Raw genomic sequence first — 27,225 nt, forward strand, 5'->3', positions numbered from 1 at the left:
GAAAGATAACTTCCCATTTTGAGGCTCCAGGTGCAAAAGGTTGGGCGTGTACCGATTACAAGACCAATATAAGTACAGGTGATTGTAAGAGTTCAGAGGTAGAGCTAAAGCTACAGAGAAGTGAAGAGAATACCGGTTGGGTTATGATTCTAATCGAGAAGGGAATGGGGTAATATCATTCTGTTCATATAACCATCACTCGAGCATTGTAATTGTCTTCACGTGTGCTTGGTTTGATCACCTCAATAAAGAATCTCACCAGCTACCACAAGGCGTCAGGGTTGGATTTATTACACTGCATTGCCCTGCCGCGCCCCCCCACCCCCACCCCCACACACACACAATCTTTGCCTGAAATCGCTGAACTCACTCACTTTGCTCAATCTTGACGTATTTCTCAGTGTACGAAGCAAACATTGCTGAAAGAACAGCCAGAGTGGAGGACAGCACACTTGCCTGCTCCTCTACGATAATCGATGGGTCATCATCCTGGCAAAGGTCAGTGCAAACAATGTCATACAGAAGAGTCCAGGTTGCCTCTCCCTTGTCTGGAGTTTTCACTACAAGGAGAGAGATTCATTATGAAGCAGTTAGTGAACAGAAAACTGCCTGGGCACAGTTAAAGGGCAAGGAACGTCTAGACTGTACATTTTGTTTCAAGTAGTCCTCTACTTTATAGTGAAAAATCCACATACAAATATCCCGTTTTGATTTTTTTCTTCAAAAGAATTTAAATTTCCTGTCTTCCATCAAAATCAAGTCCTGCTAGCTGTTGGGGATGGGAATTATCCCAGTGCTATTCCACTGGCTACAGAGGAGAAACCAGACTTCAGACTAACCAAAGAGCTCACCCAGGGCCACCACACCAAGAACAAAACATGATTTGCACTGCTGCTCATTTTGATCTGTTTCAGAAGACAACAACTACCCACTCCCCTCCCAGCTACGTTAGGACCTATCACTCTCATTAATCCTGTAAAACAGCGACTGGGATTAAAGAAACCCAATTATTGCACATGTACTTAGCATTACAGATTTCAACTGGCACATTCTAATGGGATTGTTGTGGCTGTAAATGGAATTTAACTGGATCCCAGGTATCCCTGCTTTGACTGGCTTGCCACTATTGAAGTCATGACATCAGCCGCACAGAACCCACTCTGCAGTGTGCCAGAACCAGCGCTGGTTTCCACTGGCACTGAAACAAGATAGATCCAGTCATTTATATTTACAAAAGCAGCAGAGGCTCCAGAGAAATGGCCACTCGCCAATGGTTGCCTTAAAGCACCCAAAAAGTAACTAAATGCAGCCAATTTGATTCTGAAAAAAATCTTTTAATAAGTTAAGTGGTTCATTTTCTGTATTTTTTTGAATTGGTGGATTTTCCTCAGTCTTCATGGTTACAAAGTTCTGATTTGTTGAATGAATACGTAATTTCAGATCCCAGTGTGACATATTCATATAATAATGTCAATACTGACGATGTACTTTGACCAAAATGAAATTTCAGTGCTAGTTTTTTTTCAGAACACTGGACTGAATGTGTAAGAACTGTAGACAAGAATTGAAGAATAAGAAAGTTACCTATTGCCTGGATCCCTTCATCCGTCGTAGTGAGCAGCTGCAGTATATGCATGTAAACCTCTAGCCCCTCAATACTGTCTGACCTAAACAGCAACAAACAATAATGAGACCAAAATACTCCAGCCATCATCCTATGCTTACAGCAGAAACCACAGCCCTCAGTAATTGGACACACTAGGTCTCAGTAACACTCAGTGCCCAAAGCATACATATACACTCCTCCCAGCCCAATTCTACATGCATGTGACTACACATCTTCCCAGCTCACAATTCCCCCAATCAGTTACTGATCATCTGATGTCTCACAAAACAGAGCAGACAGCACTGGTCCCGGGAGTGCCATTTCATCCTGTGTTATTGGGCTCTCCTACAAACTGCAGCTCTCGACTTTCTTTGTATTAATTTCTGTGCCCATCAAGATGAGCGATGTTACTGCTGGGGAATGGGATGCTTTCCATTTCAGGCACCCATTGTTAGCATCAAGCACTCTCAGGTCAGGTATAGCACGGGTTAGATGTAGAATAAAGCTCCAACAGTATGCCTCAGCACCAACTTCAGAAAAATACACCCGCCTGAACCTGTATGACATTTTACCATTTTCAAACACCAGCCACCCTGTTAACCTCGGTGACGCTGTCAATTCAGTACTGCATTAGGCAGTTTTGTGCTGTGCTGTGATTCCATAAAACTCATACAGTCAGCAGATAGGAGACTTTCACACTGCCAAGCCAGGCTGCATTCAGGCCCAATTCAGAGGTGAAATGCCAGTGTCCAACAAAAGACTAATCCAACCACTGGAGTGAGCTCTGTATTTTATAAATTCTAAGAGTCTTGCATGCTAATATTAGTCTAATTTTGTACATGTTATTTTAAATTGTACACAATTTTACAAATAAATTTGAGAAATTGTTTTAGCCTGAGCCGGTGTGTAATATTTCAATTATTGGGATAGATTGGAAACATAATGGGCATCCTAAATAAATTGCAGTGCACAATTTAGCTGGGATAATAATCTCTAGATCAGGGCAGAAAGTGAAAGAGCACAAATATCTGACAGATCAGAGACAGACTGCTTAAAGAACCAGTACCAATCCATTGATTGAGAAAACAGCATGAACATACCAAGATTGTAACAGTACTTCATAATGCTTTTTACACAGGTAAGTGGACCAAGTATGAAAATTTCAAACGTCCATTACTGAGATCCAAGTGCCAACACCACCCCCCGCCACCCACTCACAGCCCGAGAGTCTAGAATTCTTCAGTCATTGGGGAGTATCTGAAAAAGGGAGGGAAAATATAAAACTCAGAAGAAAATGTCACTGGGTTTACATTCACTATACCAGAACTCCCCTGTCTCCAGAGATATAGGGGACAAATCCCTTTTCCCAAACCTTACCGGAGTTGTCGGGCTGCTTCCAACAAGCAAGGGACCATCACACTCTCGGCTGGTTTCTCCTGCTCTGTGGTCGATGCATCGGGCAACTCCTTTGCGTCCCTGACCCAGCTCAGCATTAACTCCTTGTCCAAGTCGAAGAGTTTATCAACCATCTCACCAATCTTCCCCAACAAGTCCGCTAACCAGAGAAAATACAAATTACCACCAGACTCACAAAACAATGCAGTCCAGATTGGTTCTTTGCAAGTGCACTCAACACAGACTTGGTCAGCACATGCTGCAGGTAAGATTGCAGTACTCAGATCTGGGCACACCACAGACAGTATACTGATAACACCTCTATCTAGAAAGACAGACAGACTTGCATTCATACAACATCTTTCACAACCTTGGGACATCCCAAAGGGCTTTACAATCAATGAAGTCCTTTTGAAGTGTAGTCACTGTTGTAATGTAGTGGCTGCTAATTTACATACAGCAAGGTTCCACAAACAGCAATGTGATAATGACCAGATAATCGTTTTTTTAGGTGTTGTTGAGGAATAATTGTTAGCCAGGACACCGGGGATAACCCCTCTGCTCTTTTATGTCCACCTGAAAGGGCAGACGGAGTTCTTGATTTAACGCCTCATCCGAAAGACGGCACCTCTGACAGGGCAGGACTCCCTTGATACTGCATTGAAGTTTCAGCCTAGAATTTGTGCTGAAGTCGCTGGAGTGGGACTTGAACCCACAACCTTCTGACTTAGCTGTGAGAGTAATACCACTAAAATTCTGACGGGATGGGACAGGTTAGATGCAGGAAGAATGTTCCTGATGTTGGAGAAGTCCAGAACCAGGGGTCACAGTCTAAGGATAAGAGGAAATTTCTTCACGAAGAGAATTGTGAACCTGTGGAATTCTCTACCACAGAAAGTTGTTGAGGCCAGTTCGCTAGATATATTCAAAAGGGAGTTAGATGTGGCCCTTACAGCTAAAGGGATCAAGGGGTATGGAGAGAAAGCAGAAATGGGGTACTGAAGTTGTATGATCAGCCATGATCATATTGAATGTTGGTGCAGGCTCGAAAGGCCTACTCTTGCACCTATTTTCTATGTTTCTATGTTTGAGCCATGACTGACCAGCTCCAACAGGTCACTGTAACACTGCAAGCTTGTCATCTGAAGAATGCATCAGTCCACACTCCTCCCCTTCACATGCATGCACCCAACTCTCCTACCTCACAATCTTCCACCCCACCACACCCCCCCCCCCAAACCTCAGACACAGATTGTCCCATCTCAGATATAAGCTACGAGGAAACTGAAAATAAAGCTAATGATGCAGACTCCTCCATTCACATGCTTTCTGGCTTGCATGAAAAGTAACCACGTACCATTTGTGGAGCTCTGCATTATGAAGCACACATTCTCCCGAACAGAGCGCTGCTTGTGGATTTGATCAACCCAGATGGTGGAGACATCTGGCTGAGAAAGACAGGTCAGTATTAACCTGCCAAACAGAGAGACATCAACCATTATATCTCCCATCACCAAGAGGCCTCCAGTGGTATCAGTGTATCCTAATATTGTGACTGTATCAGTCCAGTGTTATTGTTGGGCTCAATGCATCACCACCAGTGGCAGACCTGTAAGTTGTAGTACTTCATTCTGCAGCTCAAAATGGTCCCTCCACACAACCCGAGTTGGAAAGGATGGGATCTAATTCTTCTGTCAGTTGTCTCTCGCAGTTCAAACAGGCACATGTCTGTCACTTTCACATTTTACTGAAATTCCATGTCAGCCAACAAAAGAATGTCTATTGTTTGCAATGAAGGAATCTTGTCCACATCCATGATCAGGATTAAACCCACTGTGGCAATTGACCGCTAAATATATTGCCAATCAGGATCGGATATTGGGTCAATACATTCTGACAATTGGATCACATCAGAGGCAGCGGGCACAACACAAGTATGAAAAAAGATGGACAGAAATTCCAAAAATAAAAACGGAAAATAGACAACAAATCAGTCATTACCTGAAAGGGAAAGATAGGCCAACATTTCTATTGGACCTCTGTATATCCGCCAGTTCTGATGAAAGGCCCCATCTAAAACATTAACCGGGCTTGCTCACGCTGACTGGCTTGTTGCACAGTTCCAGTTTATAATCAGATTTCCTCCCAGTCCCATGATCTCAAAACTGCTGCAAACGTTACAATGTTATGGGAACAACGGCCTGGAAATCCCAGCCTCCCCCGGTCCGTACTGGGTCCGTACGGGGCGTGTACGGACTTGGGAAGGCATCGCAAAAGCCGGTTTACAGCGCACAATGCGCATGCGCTGAAAACCGGCTTTTCTGATCTGTTGAGCTGGAGCTGGACAGATCCTCCGCATCTCGGGAGCGAGGACATTCGCATGGGCAAGATTGCGGGATTTACCCATATCTTGCTCAGCGGATGTCCTGAAAACTCTTGCGCCTAATATAAGCAGGTGCATAGCCTACTGTTACAGGCATAAGAGTTTTAAAACATACAAAAACATAAATAAAATTAAATTACAAAAACACATGTAATTATTTCAGAACCCTGCCTACTAAGGTAAGTTTATTTTTAACCCTAATTACAAAACTTTTTTAAAAAATTGGAAAAATATATATTTTTTTCCAACACATTAACTTTAATTTCAATTAATTTTAATTATGTGAAGTGTGTTTATTTTTTATTACATGTGTTTAGTGTGTTTTTTTTCTCATTAATAGCAATGAGAACTGGTAGATACGGAGTTCCCATTGCTATTAATGAGAAAGCTGTGGAATACTGTACCTGATTGGCTGAACAGTCACACGTGACTGCACCGTCTCCATGGGAACCTGGAGGACGGGAGCGCGATTCGCAACGCGGGAAGAGAAAGCCTCCCCACCGGAATCCCACACTCCTCCCGGACCACCGGGTACTTTCGTAAAAATTCTCCGGTCGGAGGCATTCGTCCGAAAGAAGCTTCTGACCTGAATTTCAAGGCCAACATTACCTCCAAATTCTCCGACAAGCCACTCACCATCCTGACTCGGATGTATATCGCCGCTCCTTCATCATTGCTGGGTCAAAATCTTAAGAGTTCCCTATCTAACAGAATTATGCGAATACCTTCATCACAAGGACTGCAGCAGTTCCCAGAAAAGGCCCATCACCACCATTACAAAAATCCACCATTCTAGATTTTTCTTTTTATGTGTACAAATAATTCATAAAGTGATCCAGCTATAAAGTAATGAAGTAACATGCAATCTCCACAGCTCTAGTACACAGAATACATGGTACAGCAACATGAAGGTATTCAAAGAATCTACCTGCTAGTCTCCAAGAGAGAAGGCGGGTCCGAGTCTCCCAGTAGCAACAGCAGCACCTCACTGTGGAACAGCAAAAAAACAAGACAAGACAATCAGAAAAGTAGGCCAATTATTCCCAGCTCAGACTCCCGGCAAACCCAAATCAAAGGAACACCCAGCATAGCTCCCCGTAACCGAAATAAACACTCATTCTCTCCCTAATTTTCTTCCCTCCTCTCTTGATAGCGCCATCTCTTGCCAGCATCACTCACATCCCTTTAACAATTATAGCCCTGCAAACCCTTTCTAAATAACACACCAAACTGAAACGAGAGAGAAACAGGGAACGAAAGAAAGAAGAAAGAAAGGCATTCGTCTCAATGCCAAGACAGGCCCAACTTGCCCCATCTTAGGTCCTTGATCCCAGGAGGGAAGTCAGGTCCAAGGCAGCTACACAGGAGGCATTTTTCCATTTACAATGTGAGAACTCAACCACTTAACCTTGTACTGCAAGGGTCCTCCTCGTAAGAACACAAGAATATAAGAAATAGGAGCATACGGCCCCTTGAGCCTGCTCCATCATTCAATATGATCATGGCTGATCTGATCATGGACTCAGCTCCACTTCCCTGCCCGCTCCCCATAACCCTTTATACCCTTATCGTTTAAGAAACTGTCTATTTCTGTCTTAAATTTATTCAATGTCCCAGCTTCCTTGGCTCTCTGAGGCAGCGAGGCAGAGGATTTACAACCCTCAGAAGAAATTTCTCCTCATCTCAGTTTTAAATGGGCGGCCCCTTATTCTAAGATCATGCCCTCTAGTTCTAATCTCCCCATCAGTGGAAACATTCTCTCTGCATCCACCTTGTCAAGCCCCCTCATAATCTTATATGTTTCAGTAAGATCACCTCTCATTCTTCTGAATTCCAATGAGCAGAGGCCCAACCTACTCAACCTTTCTTCATAAATCAACCCCCTCATCCCCAGAATCAGCCTAGTGAACCTTCTCTGAACTGCCTCCAAAGCAAGTATATCCTTTCGTAAATATGAAAACCAAAACTGCATGCAGTATTCCAGATGTGGCCTCACCAATATCCTGTATAGCTGTAGCAAGACTTCCCTGCTTTTATACTCCATTCCCTTTGCAATAAAGACCAACATTCCATTGGCCTTCCTGATCACTTGCTGTACCTGCATACTATCCTTTTCTGTTTCATGCACAAGTACCCCCAGGTCCCGCTGTACTGCAGCACTTTGCAATCTTTCTCCATTTAAATAATAACTTGCTCTGATTTTTTTCTGCCAAAATGCATAACCTCACACTTTCCAACATTATACTCCATCTGCCAAATTTTTGCCCACTCACTTAGCCTGTCTATGCTCTTTTGCAGATTTTTTGTGTCCTCCTCACACATTGTTTTTCCTCCCATCTTTGTATCGTCAGCAAACTTGGCTACATTACGCTCAGTCCCTTCCTCCAAGTTATTAATATAGATTGTAAATAGTTGGGGTCATAGAAACATAAAAAATAGGTGGAGTAGGCCATTCGGCCCTTCGAGCCTGCACCACCATTCAATATCATGGCTGATCATTCACCTCAGTACTCCTTTCCTGCTTTCTCTCCATACCCCTTGATCCCTTTAGCCGTAAGGACCATATCTAGCTCCCTCTTGAATATATCCAATGAGCTGGCATCAACAACTCTCTGCGGTAGGGAATTCCACAGGTTAACTCTCTGAGTGAAGAAGTTTCTCATCTTCCCAGCACTGATCCCTGCGGCACCTCACTAGTTACTGGTTGCCAACCAGAGAATGAACCATTTATCCCGACTCTGTTTTCTGTTTGTTCGCCAATTCTCTATCCATGCTAATATATTACCCCCAACCCCGTGAACTTTTATCTTGTGCAGTAACCTTTTACGTCACTTCCCAAATCTGGCAGTACAGCATTACAGAACATTAGGTGCTCTAGATTCATATTCCCATGGCCCGCATCACCCAGTGGCAATATGGAGGCGATTCCTTTGAGCAAGTCCAAGACAATGGCCCTCTTTGCCACCAACAATCGGTCTGTGTAAACAATGTGGAGCTGTCACCTCTGGTAATAATCCCAACAAACATACTTTAGGGCCATAATCAACAGTGACCCTTGCCTTGGCTAAGGCTCTTACTGAATTCCCAGAAGGGGGAAATCATAGAACACTTCCACAATGTGTGAAGAAGGATACCTTCTTCTGATTTACAGCAACACTTCCTCTCTGATTCCCAATTTACCCATTCTTTGAGGTATTACAGAATCTGTGGAGCAACTTCAATTGAAGTCATTCTTTGCTTTATAAATTAAACATCTAAATCGTAAATTAGACCAAATTGTTGACCAATTCAAGTATGTGGATTCAAGCCCAACATCCTTCTCCCAGAGCTTTTAGGTTGAATAAATTATACTGCCTCTCAACTTATTCAATATCTTTTAGTCTGCAGCTTCTCGCTGAAAAACACCTACAGTAAATGAGGGTTTCCAATGGAGGTTGGCATAGAGCATGATTCTTAAACTGCGATCATTGGTAATTGGATATTTGCAAGAGCAGCTTAGGGGTTTATTTTGAGACATAAAGCCTGTGGTAAAAATATCAAATAAATCCTTGAAAGATGCAACACCTGGTACCACACCTCTCTCCAGTTCCAGCCAACCCACATCCTTTAGCATACTGTGCCACATATTATAGCCTAGATGCTTAATGCATGCTTACTAAAACTATTTTTAGCAGGTGTTGAAATGGCTGCACTATGGTACGGGTGTCACAACTATCTGGCATGATTTGCAATTGGAGTAAAATTGCAATACAGTCTCAAGGGCTTACGTTGTCTGCGCCTATGTGGGGAATGCTAAAAGTTTCCCACACCTCTGTATCGGAGACATCACACACTGAAATAGCACCAATGTCTATTTTTGGGAGCCTTTACACTTCTGATCACTTTTGGGTGTGTTAATACTTTTTTGGCAAAGTTTGTACAATTCAAGGGCAGTACCAAGCAATCACAGGTCAGGTACAGCGGTCAGATGCAGAGTAAAGCTCACTTTATATTGACCCATCAGGCGCTCCCAGGTCAGACACAAGAAATAAAGCGAGAGTGAAGCTCCTTCAACATTGTGCTTCCACCCGAACCTCGGAACAACACTCCCATGGTACACCAGCACTGCATGTTTTCATTTCCCACACCAACTATCCCATGTCTTCTCCAAGTGAACTTGCTGGTGCAGTTTTGTGCTGTGCAGCGAGCCAACTAGGAACTGGACTGAGATTGCCCAACTCTTCCACATAGAACCCTGCGAACAGCAGTGAGGAGAAATTAATCCCATCAGTGTGGGCTGGATTTGAACCTCTGTCCCAGAGTGAAAAGGTTCTTGTTTTCTATCCCGCTTTCTTGGCCAACCATCTTTGTTTAAAATCCTATGATTATGTAGCGAATCGCTACACCTCCCTAGTGCAACAAAGATTTAGTTCAAGGTTTCAATTAGAAAATAAGTAGCAGAGTTTATTGGTGAACTGATTCTATCTATAATGCAGGAGACTCATTTTGGTGATAAATTGCAGACAGGAAGCAGCTCATAAATGTAATTTGTAAAATGTCATGAGCTCTGGTGTGATTGTTGGGGGATACAGAGGGGCTGCTTCTCGTGTGAGACCAAGTCTCTGGTGCATGACTGACAACTGAAAATCTCAGCGACGATATTCTCTGCTCACTCTATCTTACACTGTTCCATTTGCAAGAGAAGATGGGAGAAACATTGCAGGTGGCTCAAAACAGAAGAGGAGAATTCTAAGCAGTGGACTTATCTTTAAATCTTTTGATGCAGGAACATGCAGCATGGCACGCCTACCAATACTCACACAAGATTATCGTTGTTAGTGATTGACTGGCAGGTCTCCTTGTAACAAGCCATGTTCCCCAGGATACCAACGCAGATCTCCTAGCCTCAAAGAAGAGTCACTTTATCAAGCAATTCCACAACATTGTTGTACAAGAAAAACATGGAATGAGAAATGACCATTTAGCTGAAGATCGTTCCTTTCACAAACCATATACAATCTATCCCACCATGGTCCTGCCCCACCGTTTAATCTCCTGAGGGAAAGTTCTGTATAAATACTCCCCGAGCCCCCCAAAATAATAATGGAAAACTCAAGTAAATCCACAATCTCCAGCACCATGTCAGTGGATGACCTCCTGGAGGATGCCTCCATTGGCAGGGAGGAACAACCAAGTTTCTTTTCGATCTGGAACCTATTCCTCGTTGTGCACCGACTAATTACAGCCATAGAACAGCGAGAGGGGATATCTTACTACAAACCGGGGGACTACTATGCCCAACAGCAGAACGTTATTACAAACTTAATTCTCATATCTAGGAAAGCATTATTACAACTAGATATTATTGCCATGGGTGATATTATAAAACTAGGTACCTATGCTGGAGAGGTTTGATTACCAGGTCACCCTCTCTGCCAACAACCAGAAGTAGTGAGACTATCACACACCCGACAAGCTGTGTGTCATTGCCTACTGCATACAACAATGTATAACATTATGAATAAACCCTCACTTACTACACTCCTCACTCACCGTTAGTCGGGGACACTTGGATTTACCGATGATCCCCAACAAGATGTCTGTCGCGTTGAATTCCTGAAGAAATACAGCAACATCCTGCAACACAAAGCACAAAGCTTGGGTTAGCAGGCAACGGTGACATGCACCCGACTCAGAGACAGTGACGATGCATTTCAACGGGTCATGGGCAGTGACTGCACACCCCACAGGGCCGGGGGTGACCTCGCGCCCCACAGGGCCGGGGGCGACCTCGCGCCCCACAGGGCCGGGGGTGACCTCGCGCCCCACAGGGTCGGAGAACAGTGATCGTGCACCTCATAGTGTCAAGCTTGCAGCACAAAGAGGCAGGCTTATGTGGCCATGACCACAGCATTGTCACGGGGCTCAGGGCATTGATCATGCACCTCACAGGGTCAGAGACACTGACCACATACGTCTTGGAGAGCCCGACCCCTCAATCATCAGTCTTTTCCAGAATGAAAAGTGTGAAGCTATGATTGCAAAACAAAATGTCCACTTTATCACTCCAGAGTCTTCCCAGTGTAGGGCTCCTATGGTATCTCCATGTGTCGTACTACAGTGCGAGAGGACAAAGAATCAACTGGTGAATTCTCCACATGACTGACTTCCCATCTCACGAACCTTCCCGGGGAAGTGAAGTAAAGAGTCAGAAGCCTCAGCTGCAAGAAATGCTCTTATTTACCTCCAAAGCTAGAGTCCAGTTCACCACCTTGCTCATCCCAGGGACAGTGTGTCGAGCCAGGGAGGGGAATTTAAAGATGGAACAGTAAATAGCAAAAGGATTTTGAGTGGGAGTGAACGACCATGCAGAAGACAGTAACAGAGGTGACAAGGGCTTTGGGACAGAGATAGGATCGTGCCTCAAAATCTGGCAATCAACTACGTTCAAAAAGCTATCGGGCTTTCAAGGCCTCCATACAGCCCTGTGATTACCTCATCCATAGACATGTCCCAGACTTTACAGATCTCATTCTCCAGATCTTCATCCAGCTCGGTCTCGGCTCTGGAACCCGACACTTCTGCCTCTTCACCCTCCGGAGAGACAAGCTGAGAAAGTGAAGCAGGACAATTAATATATTTCAGTGTCACCCAATCATCCTGCTACATACCCCGACAAAAACCTGTAACGCAATAAAGTTCTGTGCTTGGGGTCACAAGCAGAACCCTGACTCTCATACAGAACAAATAAAACTCGACCAAGAATGGCAGCCAATACCACCACTTCCTTGCCATTAAGGGATGTTTTATAAATAGAGGTATAGAGTACAAAAGCAAGGAAGTAGTGATGAACCTGTATAAAACACTGGTTCAGCCTCAACTGGAGTATTGTGTCCAATTGTGGGCACCGCACTTTAGGAAGAATGTGAAGGCCTCAGAGAGGGTGCAGAAAAGATTTACAAGAATGGTTCCAGGGATGAGGGACTTCAGTTACATGGATAGACTGGAGAAGCTGGGGTTGTTCTCCTTAGAGCAGAGAAGGTTGAGAGGTGTTCAAAATCATGAGGGGTCTGGACAGAGTAGATGGAGAGAAACTGTTCCATTGGCGGAGGGTCGAGAACCAGAGGGCACAGAAATAAGGCGATTGGCAAAAGAACCTAAGGCAACATGAGGAAATCCATTTTTACGCAGCGAGTGGTTAGGATCTGGAATAGAAACATAGAAAATAGGTGCAGGAGTAGGGCATTCGGCCCTTCGAGCCTGCACCACCATTCAATAAGATCATGGCTGATCATTCACCTTAGTACCCCTTTCCTGCTTTCTCTCCATACCCTTTGATCCCTTTAGCCGTAAGGGCCATATCTAACTCCCTCTTGAATATATCCAATGAATTGCCATCAACAACTCTCTGCGGCAGGGAATTCCACAGGTTAACAACTCTCTGAGTGAAGAAGTTTCTCCTCATCTCAGTCCTAAATGGCCTACCCCATATCCTAAGACTGTGTCCCCTGGTTCTGGACTTCCCCAACATCGAGAACATTCTACCTGCATCTAACCTGTCCAGTCCCGTCAGAATCTTGTATGTTTCTATGAGATCCCCTCTCATCCTTCTAAACTCCAATGTATAAAGGCCCAGTTGATCCAGTCTCTCCTCATATGACAGCCCAGCCATCCCTGGAATCAGTCTGGTGAACCTTCGCTGCACTCCCTCAATAGCAAGAATGTCTTTCCTCAGATTAGGGGACCAAAAGTGAACACAATATTCCAGGTGAGGCCTCACCAAGGCCCTGTACAACTGCAGTAAGACCTCCCTGCTCCTATACTCAAATCCCCTAGCTATGAAGGCCAACATACCATTTGCCTTCTTCACCGCCTGCTGTACCTGTATGCCAACTTTCAATGACTGATGAACCATGACACCCAGGTCTCGTTGCACCTCCCCTTTTCCTAATCTGCTGCCATTCAGATAATATTCTGTCTTTGCGGTTTTGCCCCCAAAGTGGATAACCTCACATTTATCCACATTATACTGCATCTGTCATGCATTTGCTCACTCACCTAACCTGTCCAAGTCACCCTGCAGCCTCTTAGCGTCCCCCTCACAGCTCACACTGCCACCCAGTTTAGTGTCATCTGCAAACTTGTAGATATTACACTCAATTCCTTCATCTAAATCATTAATGTATATTGTAAAGAGCTGGGGTCCCAGCACTGAGCCCTGCGGCACTCCACTAGTCATTGCCTGCCATTCTGAAAAGGACCCGTTTATCCCGACTCTCTGCTTCCTGTCTGCCAACCAGTTCTCTATCCACATCAGTATATTACCCCCAATACCATGTGCTTTGATTTTGCACACCAATCTCTTGTGTGGGACCTTGTCAAAAGCCTTTTGAAAGTCCAAATACACCACATCCACTGGTTTTCCTTTGTCCACTCTACTAATTACATCCTCAAAAAATTCCAGATGATTTGTCAAGCATGATTTCCCCTTCATAAATCCATGCTGACTTGGACCGATCCTATCATTGCTTTCCAAATGCGCTGCTATTTCATCCTTAATAATTGATTCCAACATTTTCCCCACTACTGATGTCAGGCTAACCGGTCTATAATTACCCGCTTTCTCTCTCCCTCCCTTTTTAAAAAGTGGTGTTACATTAGCTACCCTCCAGTCCATAGGAAACGATCCAGAGTCGATAGACTGTTGAAAAATGATCACTAATGCATCCACTATTTCTAGGGCCACTTCCTTAAGTACTCTGGGATGCAGATTATCAGGCTCTAGGGATTTATCGGCCTTCAATCCCATCAATTTCCCCAACACAATTTCCCGCTTTATAAGGATATCCTTCAGTTCCTCCTTCTCACTAGACCCTCGGTCCCCTAGTACTTCCGGAAGGTTATTTGTGTCTTCCCTCGTGAAGACAGAACCAAAGTATTTGTTCAATTGGTCTGCCATTTCTTTGTTCCCCATTATAAATTCACCTGAATCCAACTGCAAGGGACCTACATTTGTCTTCACTAATATTTTTCTCTTCACATATCTATAGAAGCTTTGGCAGTCAGTTTTTATGTTCCCGGCAAGCTTCTTCGCATACTCTATTTTCCCCCTCTTAATTAAACCCTTTGTCCTCCTCTGCTGAATTCTAAATTTCTCCCAGTCCTCAGGTTCGCTGTTTTTTTCTGGCCAATTTATATGCCTCTTCCTTGGATTTAACACTATCCTTAATTTCCCTCGTTAGCCACGGTTGAGCCACCTTCCCAGTTTTATTTTTACTCCAGACAGGGATGTACAATTGCTGAAGTTCATCCATGTGATCTTTAAATGTTTCCCATTGCCTATCCACTGTCAACCCTTTAACTATCATTTGCCAGTCTATTCTAGTCATTCACGTCTCATACCATCGAAGTTACCTGTCCTTAAGTTCAGGACCTTAGTCTCTGAATTAACTGTGTCACTCTCCATCTTAATAAAGAATGCTACCATATTATGGTCACTCTTCCTCAAGGGGCCTCGCACAACAAGATTGCTAATTAGTCCTTTCTCATTACACATCACCCAGTATAGGATGGCCAGCTCCTTAGTTGGTTCCTCGACATATTGGTCTAGAAAACCATCCCTGATACACTCCAGGAAATCCTCCTCCACCGCATTGCTACCAGTTTGGTTAGCCCAGTCAATATGTAAATTAAAGTCACCCATGATAACTGCTGTACCTTTATTGCATGCATCCCTAATTTCTTGTTTGATGCTGTCCCCAACCTTACTACTACTGTTTGGTGGTCTGTACACAACTCCCACTAGCGGTATTTCGTAGCTCCACCCCATACCGATTTCACATCATCCAAGCTAATGTCCTTTCTTACTATTGCATTAATTTCCTCTTTAACCAGCAATGCCACCCTGCCTCCTTTTCCTTTCTGTCTATCCTTCCTAAATGTTGAATACCCCTGGATGTTGAGTTCCCAGCCTTGGTCACCCTGGAGCCATGTCTGCGTGATGCCAATTACATCATACCCGTTAACTGCTATCTGCGCAGTTAATTCGTCCACCTTATTCCGAATACTCCTCGCATTGAGGCACAGAGCCTTCAGGCTTGTCTTTCTAACACCCTTTGCCCCTTTAGAATTTTGCTGTAATGTGGCCCTTTTTGCCTTAGGTTTCTCTGCCCTCCACTTGCCCGAGAGGGTGGTGGAGGCAGATTAAATCGTGGCTTTCAAAAGGGAGTTGGATAAGTACCTGAAGGAAACAAAAATTTGCAGCGCTGCGGGGAAAGGGCTGGGGAGCGGGACTGGCTGAAGAGCTCTTGCAGAGAGCCGGCACGGGCTCGACGGGCCGAATGGCCTCCTTCTGTGCTGTAACCATTCTATGATTCTAACAACTCAAGTCTGGCACACTACCTTCACCAAGATACCTGGATGCATTTGGGAAGCTTTCTAGACTGCTGTAAATTCCCTTTGCTCTGCATCCTCAGATTTATTTAATCTGCTAATTCAACAGGTTTCCAAAGTGCCAATGACATTTATTTTGTGCAAGTCATATTCAATACTGAAAACAATTGTCTGGAAATGATGACATTTTTTACATCCATATATTGAATTCACTGATTGCTGGGCAAATCAAAGAGAAATACGATACATACCCATCAGGCTTTCAGTTGCTAGGGGGAGATCATGTAAAAATCGAAGGATGCAATACAGAGTCTTCAAGAACAAATCGTCAGAGAGTTGGAATCAGACTTGTGGTGCTAAAGCCTATATATTTACTGAAGAAGCATTGAGTATCACCAAAGGTCTGGGAGCTGGCAGCTAGTCTTTGTGTAGAATTATTCTGCCTTGTATTTGCTGGTCAATATTATTCAAAACAAACTTTGTGCAGGTATTTGAATTTGGAGCTTGAAATTAATTCAAGTGCGTTGGCATTTCAATCTTCTGGAATGACTAGAACTGAAGAGTGCCGTTTATACTGGTGAACCAAGATCTGTGCAACTCCCAAGGGTACAACCTCTCTGCAAGGCCAGAAATGCGAGAGGCTGTAGTTCCTGGGTCTACTTACTGAGAACAGAGAGGCTCCTCAAAATTAAAACATCTCATTGTAACCATTTCACATCACCCACCCAGTGTGACCGAGATGAGGAGAAACTTCTTCACTCAGAGAATTGTGAACCTGTGGAATTCTCTACCACAGAAAGCTGTTGAGGCCAGTTCGTTAGATATATCCAAAAGGGAGTTAGATGTGACCCTTACGGCTAAAGGGATCAAGGAGTATGTAGAGAAAGCAGGAATGGGGTACTGAAGTTGCATGATCAGCCAAGATCATATTGAATGGTGGTGCAGGCTCGAAGGGCTGAATGGTCTGCTCCTGCACCTATTTTCTATGTTTCTATGTTCTATGTTTCTATTTACATGTGCAACTTCCAGCGATGATTTTCCCGTCCCTAACCCAGGGCGGCTCAGAAGAATTGTAGCCACCAATACCCTAGTTATCTTCTGTCTCAGCATAAGCAGGAGATCAAATCTGGGACCTTCTTGCTCTATGTAGCCCAGCTACTTGCTGTACAAACTCATGGGGTCGTCAGGAGAGCAGTTCACTCATTTTAACCCAAAGGAAATGTTAAGAATTAGGCTCCACAAATAATGGACAATCACAGGAGTCAAGCTCAGACACGATTGGTCAGATGGAGTTAAGTATAGAATCTTGCAGCACAGAACAGCCCATCGTGCCTGTGCTGGCTCCTGGAAAGAGCTATATAATTAGTCCCAGACTCATGCTCTTTCCCATAGTTCTGCAAATTTTTCATTTTCAAGTATTTATCCAATTCCCTTTTGAATCTGTGTCCACCGCCCTTTCAGGCAGTGCATTCCAAATCACAACTCGCTGCGTAAAAACAGTCCCCTCATCTCCCTCGGGTTTTTTTAAACCAATTCTTTTAAATCTTTATCTTCTGGTTACCAACCCTCCAGTGGAAACACTTTAAGAACACAAGAAATAGGAGCAAGAGTAGGCCATTTGGCCCCTCGAGCCTGCTCCACCATTCAATAAGATCATGGCTGATCTGATCTTGGCCTCAATTCCACTTTCCTGCCCATTCCCCATAACCCTTGACTCCCTTATCATTCAAAAATCTGTCTATCTCCACCTTAAAATATATTCAACGACCCAGCCTCCACAGCTCTCTGGGGCAGAGAATTCCACAGATTCACAACCCTCAGAGAAGAAATTCCCCCTCATCTCCATTTTAAATTCTGAAACTATGCCCCCTAGTTTTAGATTCCCGCACGAGGGGAAACATCCTCTCTGCATCTACCCCTCAGAATCTTGTACGTTTTAATAAGATCACACCTCATTCTTCTAAACTCCAATGCGTATAGGTCCAACCTGCTCAATCTTTCGTCATAAGACAACACCTTAATCTCAGGAATCAACCTCATGAACCTTCTCTGAACTGCCTCCAATGCAAGTACATCCCTCCTTAAATAAGACCAAAACTGTACGCAGTACTCCAGGTGTGGCCTCACCAATACCCTGTACAGTTGTCTCTGCTTTTATACTCCATCCCCCTTGAAATAAAGGCCAACATTCCATTTGCCTTCCTAATTACTTGCTGTACCTGCACTCACTTTTTGTGTTTCATGCACAAGTACCCCCAGATCCCTCTGTACTGCATCATTTTGTAATCGCTCCCAATTGAAATAATAATTAGCTTTTTTATTTTTCCTACCAAAGTGGATAACCTCACATTTTCCCACATTATACTCCATCTGCCAAGTTTTTGCCCACTCACTGAGCCTTTGCAGATTCTTTGCATCCTCCTCACAACTTCTTTCCCACCTATCTTTGTATCATCAGCAAATTTGGCTACATTACACTCGGTTCCTTCATCCAAGTCATTACTATAGATTGGAAATGCTTTTATCTTTCTATTCTATAAGAACCCTTCATTATTTTGACCACCTCTATTAAATCTCTCAACCTTCTTTGCTCTGAGAACAACCCCAGCTTCTCCAGTCTCTTCACATAACTGGGGTCCCTCATCCCAGGTACAATATTTGTAAATCTCCTCTGTACCCTCTCCAAGACCGTGCTAACAGTCGACTACTCAAACATGTAGGACATCATCATCGAGCCGAATTCTGTCATCCACACACATATCCCTTTTTCTCAATGATTAATCAATAGCAAACTTTGACTGACTTCCCCCACCCCCCAAAAACCAGGGGCAATTAGGGCAACAGTACATCCCCACTGTCACCTTAACTGAGATTAGGTAATTCAGTACAGACCAAGAATTCAATCCACAGCCTTTCAATCTGTACAGCTGAGTAAAAGGCCATTCAATTCATTTGCCATCCAAGTCTACAGAGCTAAGGTTTCCAATTCTGATTGATCAAATCTGCATCACTGTCATTTCAAAATATCTGCTGCATTTTTATGTACACCACTCAAGCACAGGACACAGATGTTACCTCGATCAGCCGCATTAGTGTGCTGAACAACCAGTGTTTGCTGTAGACTGTGTTTCCAATCGCATCGACTCTGGTGGTCTCATCTTCGCTTTCGTCACTCGGTGGTGGGGATGGATTGCGATCCATCCCAGCATTCAGAATGTCCGGACAATCCTACTGTGGGAAACACAGGAATCGCAGCATTAAACCATCAGGAGGGGATGGTGGGTTGGAAGAGAAACTGGCTGGAAGTCTGCCCAATTTTTGCACCCGAAGCACACATGCAGAGCACCTTGTGTCATACAGGAAAAGTAAGTCAAGAGAAGCCCCTTTATAAAGTCACAGTGACGAATTCCCATCTGAAACGTTAATCTGTCTTTTTTTCAATGCTGATAGACTTACTATATATTTTCTAATTTACTCTCACATTTTCATTTGGTTGGCCCGGTATCTGATTTGGAGATCACCAGTCTCCAAACCAAGCAAGTGACCAGAGCAGATTTCCATTACCTCTCTAACTAGGATACCCTACCTATTCCCTCTTATCCAGAGCCAAGTGGGAAGGATCCCAGTCCTCAGCGATAGGTTTCAGTAGTAAACCGGACTGACTGGTAAATCATCAACAGTGCCCTGAGGCAGTCATCATCATCATCATCATCATAGGTAGTCCCTCAGAATCGAGGAAGACTTGCTTTTACTGTAAAAACGAGTTCTTAGGTAGCTGAACAGTCCAATACGAGAACCACAGTCCATGTCACAGGTGGGACAGTGGTTGAGGGAAAGGGTGAGGAGTCTGGTTTGCTGCACGCTCCTTCCGCTGCCTGCACTTGATTTCTGCATGCTCTTAGCGATGAGACTCGAGGTGCTCAGCGCCCTCCCGGATGCACTTCCTCCACTTAGGGCAGACTGGTCTTTGACCAGGGACTCCCAGCTGTCGGTGGGGATGTTGCACTTTATCAGGGAAGCTTTGAGCGTGTCCTTGTAACGTTTCCTCTGCCCACCTTTGGCTCGTTTGCTGTGAAGGAGTTCCGAGTAGAGCGCTTGCTTTGGGAGTCTCGTGTCAGCCATGCGAACAATGTGGCCCGCCCAGCGGAGCTGATCAAGTGTGGTCAGTGCTTCAATGCTGGGGATGCTGGCCAGGTCAAGGACGCTGACGTTGGTGCGTCTGTACTCCCAGGGGATTTGTAGGATCTTGCAGAGACATTGTTGGTGGTATTTCTCCAGCGACTTGAAGTGTCTGCTGTACATGGTCCATGTCTCTGAGCCATACAGGAGGGCGGGTATTACTACGGCCCTGTAGACCTGAGGTGGTACTGCAGTATTGCCTGGCTCAAGGACTTGCCACATTTCCCACAGAGGGCTGACTTAGTTCCAAACTTTCACTGACTAGTGTGTCATCTTGCAGCCAGCTCTCAACCTCAGAAAGATCCCGCTTTACCCTTACCCCACCATCACATCCCAGCAAGGAAAGCAGGGATTGTTGGTGACTGCAGATGGCAAGCAGCTCGCCATCAAATGTCCCTCACACACTGAGACAGACAGAAAGTGCACAGCCCCAGGGAGACAGCCCTGTGCACGGAGGGTGTGAATGGCGCTGTGTGCTTGGTCAAAGTGTGTGTGGTGTGGAACATCAGACACAGCCTGACTGCCTGCCTGTGGGTGAGGCGGGCCGGGCCGGGCCGGGGCCCTCGGTCAGAGAAGCACCGACATTCACTCACCGAGGCAGCTCCTCTCCCCCGCGGCCCAAACTCTCACAATACACCACAGCAAAGGCCGCTCTCCACACAACTCAACCGCGACAGGCCGCTCGGCACCGGGCCTTCCCCCCCCACAGCGCCACCCGCGGTCCAGCGCCGCCGCACAACCTCCCTCCCCACCCCCACAGCGCCACCCGCGGTCCAGCGCCGCTTCACACCCTCCCCCACAGCGCCTCCCGCGGCCCGGCGCCGCCTCACAACCTCCCTCCCCACCCCCACAGTGCCACCCGCGGCCCGGCGCCGCTTCACACCCTCCCCCACAGCGCCTCCCGCGGCCCGGCGCCGCCTCACAACCTCCCTCCCCACCCCCACAGTGCCACCCGCGGCCCGGCGCCGCTTCACACCCTCCCCCACAGCGCCTCCCGCGGCCCGGCGCCGCCTCACAACCTCCATCCCCACCCCCACAGCGCCTCCCGCGGCCCGGCGCCGCTTCACACCCTCCCCCACAGCGCCTCCCGCGGCCCAGCGCCGCCTCACAACCTCCCTCCCCACCCCCACAGCGCCACCCTCGGCCCGGCGCCGCTTCACATCCTCCCCAGCGCCACCCTCGGTCCGGCGCCGCTTCACACCCTCCCCCCACAGCGCCACCCTCGGCCCGGCGCCGCTTCACACCCTCCCCCCACAGCGCCTCCCGCGGCCCGGCGCCCCCTCACAGCCTCCCTTCACAGCGCCACCCGCGGCCCGGCGCCGGGATTCACACCCTCCCTTCAGTGCTATCGAATCACAGAACATTACTGCACAGACAGAGGCCTTTCCGCGGAAAGAGAGCTATCCAGCCTAATCCCACTTTCCAGCACTAGGTCCGTAGCCCTGTAGGTTACGGCACTTTAAGTGTATATTCAAGTACTTTTTAAATGTGATGAGGGTTTCTGCCTCGACCATCCTTTCAGGCCGAGAGTTCCAGACCCCCACCACCCGCTGGGTGAAAAAATGTTTCCTCATCTCCCTCTAATCCTTCCACCAACTACTTTAAATCTCATCATCATCTCATCATAGGCAGTCCCTCGGAATCGAGGAAGACTTGCTTCCACTCTAAAAATGAGTCCTTAGGTGGCTGAACAGTCCGATACGAGAACCACAGTCCCTGTCACAGGTGGGACAGACAATTGTTGAGGGAAGGGGTGGGTGGGACTGGTTTGCCGCACGCTCTTTCCGCTGCCTGCGCTTGATTTCTGCATGCTCTCGGCGATGAGACTCGGGGTGCTCAGTGCCCTCCCGGATGCACTTCCTCCACTTAGGGTGGTCTTTGGCCAGGGACTCCCAGGTGTCGGTGGGGATGTTGCACTTTATCAGGGAGGCTTTGAGGGTGTTCCTGTAACGTTTCCTCTGCCCACCTTTGGCTCATTTGCCGTGAAGGAGTTCCGAGTAGAGCGCTTGCTTTGGGAGTCTCGTGTCTGGCACACGGACTATGTGGCCCGCCCAGCGGAGCTGATCAAGTGTGGTCAGTGCTTCAATGCTGGGGATGTTGGCCTGGTTGAGGACGCTAACGTTGGTGCGCCTGTCCTGCCAGGGGATTTGTAGGATCTTGCGGCGACATCGTTGATGGTATTTCTCCAGCAACTTGAGGTGTCTGCTGTACATGGTCCATGTCTCTGAGCCATACAGGAGGGCGAGTATTACTACAGCCCTGTAGACCTTGAGCTTGGTGCAGTTTTGAGGGCCTGGTCTTCAAACATTCTTTTCCTCAGGCGGCCGAAGGCTGCACGGGCGCACTGCAGGCGGTGTTGGATCTCGTCGTCGATGCTGGATCTCGTCATCGATGCCTGCTCTTGTTGATAGGAGGCTCCCGAGATATGGGAAGTGGTCCACGGTGTCCAGGGCCGCGCTGTGGATCTTGATGACTGGGGGGCAGCGCTGAGTGGCGAGGACAGGCTGGTGGACGACCTTTGTCATATGGATGTTTAGCGTAAGGCCCATGCTTTCGTACGCCTCAGTAAATACGTTGACTATATCCTGGAGTTCAGCCTCTGTATGTACGCAGACGCAGGCGTCGTCCGCGTACTGTAGCTCGACGACAGACGTTGGGGTGGTCTATGCCCCTTGGTTATTGACCGCTTTGCTAAGGGTAATAGGTCCTTCCTATTCACTCTATCTAGGCCGCTCATAATTTTATACACCTCAATTAAATCTCCCCTCAGCCTCCTCTGTTCCAAAGAAAACAACGCAGCCTATCTAATCTTTCCTCATAGCTAAAGTTTTCCAGTCCTCTGCACCCTTTCTAGTGCAATCCCATCCTCCCTGTAATGTGGTGACCAGAATTCCACACAGTATTCAAACTGTGGCCTAACTAGTGTTGTATACAGTTCTAGCATAACTTCCCTGCTCTTGTATTCTATGCCTCGGCTAATACAGGAAAGCATTCCATGCTTTTTTAACTACCTTATCGACCTGTCCAGCTACCTTTAAGGATCTGTGGACATAAACTCCAAGGTCTCTTAATATCCGCCCATTTATTGTGTATTCCCTTGCCTTGTTGCCCCTCCCTAAATGCATTACCGCACACTTTTCCGGATTGAATTCCATTTGCCACTTTTCTGTTCATCGATATCTTCCTGCAGTCTAGAGCTTTCCTCCTCACTGTCAACCACACGGTCAATTCTTGTATCATCTGCAAATGTCTTTATCATGCCCCCTACATTTAAGTCTAAATCATTAAAATATTCTACAAAAAGGGACCGACCGAGCACTGAGCCCTGTGGAACCCCACTGGAAACAGTCTTCCAGTCACAAAAACTCCCCTCAACCATTATTCTTTGCTTCCTGCCACTGAGCCAATTATGGATCCAATTTGCCACTCTCCCTTGGATCCCATGGGCATTTACTTTTTTGATCAGCCTATCATGTGGGACCTTGTCAAAAGCCTTGCTAATATCCATGTAAACTACATCAAACGCACTGCCCTCATCAACCCTCCTTGTTACCTCCTCAAAGAACTCAATCAAGTTAGTCAGACACAACCTTCCCTTAACAAATCCATGCTGTCTGTCCTTGATTAATCTAAATGAAGATTTATACCATCCCTCAGAATTGGTTCCAGTAATTTGCCCACCACCGAGGTTAAACTAACTAACCTGTAATTGTTCGGTTTATCCCTTCCTCCCTTTTTGAACAATGGAACAACGTTAGCAGTTCTCCAATCCCCTGGCACAACTCCTGTGGCCCGGGAGGATTGAAAAATGATGGTCAGAGCCTCCGCAATTTCCTCCCTTGCTTCTTTTAATAGCCTTGGATATATTTCATCTGGTCCTAGCAATTTATCTACTTTCAAGGATGCTAAAGCCCTTAATACTTCCTCTCTCCCTATGTTTATCGCATCCAATATTTCACTATCGTCCTCTTTTGTGAAGACAGCTGTAAAGTATTCATAAAGTATCGAACCCACATCCTCCGCCTCCACACATAGATCACCATTTTGGTCGCTAATAGGCGCTACTCTTTCCTTAGTTATCCTCTTGCTTTTTATGTAATTGTAAAACATCTTTGGGTTTACTCTCACTCTACTTGCCAGTATTTTTTCATGTCCTCTTTTTGCTTTCCTAATTTCCTTCTTAATTTCACCCCTACACTTTCTACACTCTTTTAGGCTTTCTGCAGTATTGAGCTCATGATATCTGATATAGGCTTCCCTTTTTTTGCCTTACCTTACCCTGCATGTACCTTGTCATGCAGGGGGCTCTAAATTTGGCAGCTCTACCCTTTTTCTTTGTTTACCCTGAACTCCATGTACCTCTCTCTCCAATACTCCCACTGCTCTGGCACTGATTTACCTTCAACAAACTGTTTCCAGTCCACTTTTGCTAAATCACCCCAATTTAGAATCCTTATTCCTGTTTTTTCTTTGTCCTTATCCATAATTATGTTAAAACTAACTGAATTATGATCACTACCACAAAAATACTCTCCCACTGATACTCCTTCCACCTGCCCAGCTTCATTCCCTAAAACTGAGTCCAGAACTGCTCGCCCCCACCACCCCACCCCTTGTTGGGCTTGCTACGGATTGGCTAAAAAAGTTCTCCAGAATGCAATTTATGAATTCTATGTCCTCTACCTTTTACACTGATAGTATCCCACTTAATATCGGTAATTGAAATCCCCTATTACTGCCCTATTGTTTTTGCACTTGTTAGAAATTTGTCTCCATATTTGCTCTTCTATCTCCCTCGGACTGTTTGGGGGTCTACAGTACACTCCCAGCAGTGTGATTGCCCCTTTTTTGATCTTTAGTTCAAACCATATAGCCTCATTTGACGATCCTTCGAACATATCATCCCTCCTCACAGCTGTAATTGTTTCTTTAATCAATACTGTGACCCCCCCCCCCCCCCCCTCTATATTGCCTGAAAACTCTGTAACCAGGAATGTTGAGCTGCCATACCTGCCCTTCTTTCAGCCATGTCTCAGTAATGGCTATATCATAGTCCCACGTATCTATCAGTGTCCTCAGCTCATCTGCCTTATTTCCTATACTCCTTGCATTAAAGTATATACCATTTAGCACTGCCAAGCTGCCTTGTTGTCTATTTTTTAGCCTTTGCCACCCGTTGGCTCGGAGTCTATTCACACCCTCCACTCACAGCGCCACCCGCTGGCTCGGCAGTGCAGTTCTTTTCTTTCTCATTATTAATTTGTCTCTGCTGTCTGTAGTTTTCTCCTCTACTCACCATTTGCTGCTTCCATAAATCTCTCAATTCCGTCCAAGGACCTCTTAGGTGCGGGCAGATCGCCTGTGCATTTCTGGGGGCTGTCATGTTTGGTCTCGTCCAAAACTCAACAGGGTAAGATTGCAAGAGTCACCACGTAGCAGCAAAAGCAGACCCACACCTGGCATTTTCCTATTATTCACAGTTCTGTCTCCTTCTTTGTCAATGGCAGCACTTTGTGTAGTGTAACTGCTGCCTGGCACATAATATAACATAGGAACATAAAAACATAGAAATTTACAGCGCAGAAGGAGGCCATTTCGGCCCATCGTGTCCGCGCCAGCCGACAAAGAGCCGCACGGCCCTCGGTCAGCAGCCCTGAAGGTTACATACAAACCTATGAACAATGACGGAAAGGCAAAGAGCACCCAGCCCGCCTCACACAACTATGACACCCCTTATACTGAAACCTTCTACACTCCACCCCAACCGGAGCCATGTGATCTCCTGGGAGAGGCAAAAACCAGATAAAAACCCAGGCCAATTGGGGGAAAAAATCTGGGAAAATTCTTCTCCAACCCATCTAGGCGATCATAACTAGTCCAGGAGATCACCCTGGCCAAATTAGATTCCCTGAAGTACTTACCATCATAACTGCGCCAGCCAACAAGAGATTATCCGATCTAATCCCACTTACCAGCTCTAGGTCCGTAACCCTGCAGATTACGGCACTTCAAGTGCCTATCCAAGCACCTTTTAAATGTGGTGAGGGTTTCTGCATCCACCACCCTTCCAGGCAGTGAGTTCCAGACCTCCATAACCCTCTGCATGAAGAAGCTTCCCCTCAAATCCCCTCTAAATCTTCCGCCAACTACCTCAAACATAAGCCTCATTGTAATTGACCCCTCCACCAAGGGAAATAGGCTCTTACTATCCACTATATCCAGGCCCCTCAACATTTTATACACCTCAATGAGGTCTCTCCTCAGCATCCTCTGTTTCAATGAGAACAAACCCAGCCTATCCAATCTGTCCTCATAGCTAAGATTCTCCATTCCAGGCAGCATCCTTGTAAATCTCCTCTGTACCCTCTCCAGTGCAATCACATCCTTCCTATAATACGGCGACCATGATAACATAATAACATGTGCTTGGCTTGACCAAGGTAACTCTGCCAGTCCTTAGCACCCGGCACTCTCCCTGCAGTCTGTAGCATCTGGCAAAGCATGGAAGAAATTAATTTAAATGTTTTCCCTACACGTATGTGCAGAGTGGCCTCTTGTGCAGAATTCTAATTCTCTCAGAGCTGTCAACAAACCAGATGAGTTTTCCATCAGGTACATCACCAGGTTCAAAAACTGGACAAGTGCTCACCCGACAACAACAACAACTTGCATTTATATAGCGTCTTTAACGTCGTGAAAGAGCCCAAGGCGCTTCACAGGAGTGTTATGAAACAAAAAATTTGACACCGAGCCACAAAAGGAAAAATTAGGCAGGGGGCCAAAAGCTTGGTCAAAGAGGTAGGTTTTAAGAAGCATCTTGAAGGAGGAAAGAGAGGTAGAGAGGTGCAGAGGTTTAGGGAGAGAGTTCCAGAGCTTGGGGCCCAGGCAACAGAAGGCACGGCCACCAATGGCTGAGCAATTAGAACCAGGGATGCTCAAGAGGGCAGAATTAGAGGAGCACAGACATCTTGGATGGGGGGGGGGGGCAGGAGGAGATTACAGAGATAGGGAGGGGTGAGGCCATGGAGAGGTTTGAAAAGAATGAGAATTTTGAAATCGAGGCATTGCTTAACCGGCAGCCCATGTAGGTCAGCAAGAACAAGGTTGATGGGTGAGCAGGACTCGGTGCGAGTTAGGACACGGGGCAGCCGAGTTTTGGTTCACTTCTAGTTTACGTAGGGTAGAATGTGGGTGGCCAGTCAGGAGTGCATTGAAATAGTCAAGTCTAGAGGTAACAAAGGCATGGATGAAGGCTTCAGCAGCAGATGAGCTGAGGCAAGGGCAGAGACGG

General features: G+C 46.0%; 2 protein-coding genes across 6 annotated transcripts in view; one reads left to right on the forward strand and one right to left on the reverse strand.

Moving 5' to 3' along the window:
* The window catches only part of saal1 (serum amyloid A-like 1), a 38,350-nt gene extending 13,333 nt beyond the window's left edge, over positions 1-25,017 (reverse strand). For 3 of the 5 annotated variants that reach the window (XM_070899781.1, XM_070899777.1, XM_070899780.1), the window contains exons 1-10: positions 20,528-20,639; positions 18,831-18,986; positions 11,859-11,972; positions 10,917-11,000; positions 10,184-10,263; positions 6,313-6,372; positions 4,359-4,474; positions 2,984-3,161; positions 1,585-1,667; positions 375-560 (exon numbers count right to left, since the gene is read on the reverse strand). In XM_070899781.1, coding sequence (XP_070755882.1) covers positions 375-560; positions 1,585-1,667; positions 2,984-3,161; positions 4,359-4,474; positions 6,313-6,372; positions 10,184-10,263; positions 10,917-11,000; positions 11,859-11,972; positions 18,831-18,956 — 1,027 coding nt within the window. In that variant the 5' untranslated portion in view covers positions 18,957-18,986; positions 20,528-20,639. Of the gene's footprint in view, positions 1-374; positions 561-1,584; positions 1,668-2,983; positions 3,162-4,358; positions 4,475-6,312; positions 6,373-10,183; positions 10,264-10,916; positions 11,001-11,858; positions 11,973-18,830; positions 18,987-20,527; positions 20,640-24,944 lie in introns of those variants that run through there. The other 2 variants (XM_070899779.1, XM_070899778.1) reach the window with 2 other exon arrangements.
* Positions 18,970-21,347, forward strand: LOC139279652 (serine/arginine repetitive matrix protein 1-like). Its single transcript, XM_070898759.1, has 2 exons — positions 18,970-19,120; positions 20,788-21,347. The coding sequence occupies exons 1-2, from the start codon at positions 18,970-18,972 to the stop codon at positions 21,345-21,347; spliced, it is 711 nt and encodes a 236-aa protein (XP_070754860.1).
* Positions 25,018-27,225: the final 2,208 nt, after the last annotated feature.

The sequence above is a fragment of the Pristiophorus japonicus genome, chromosome 14, assembly GCF_044704955.1.
Source record: "Pristiophorus japonicus isolate sPriJap1 chromosome 14, sPriJap1.hap1, whole genome shotgun sequence".
NCBI classification, from domain to species: domain Eukaryota; kingdom Metazoa; phylum Chordata; class Chondrichthyes; family Pristiophoridae; genus Pristiophorus; species Pristiophorus japonicus.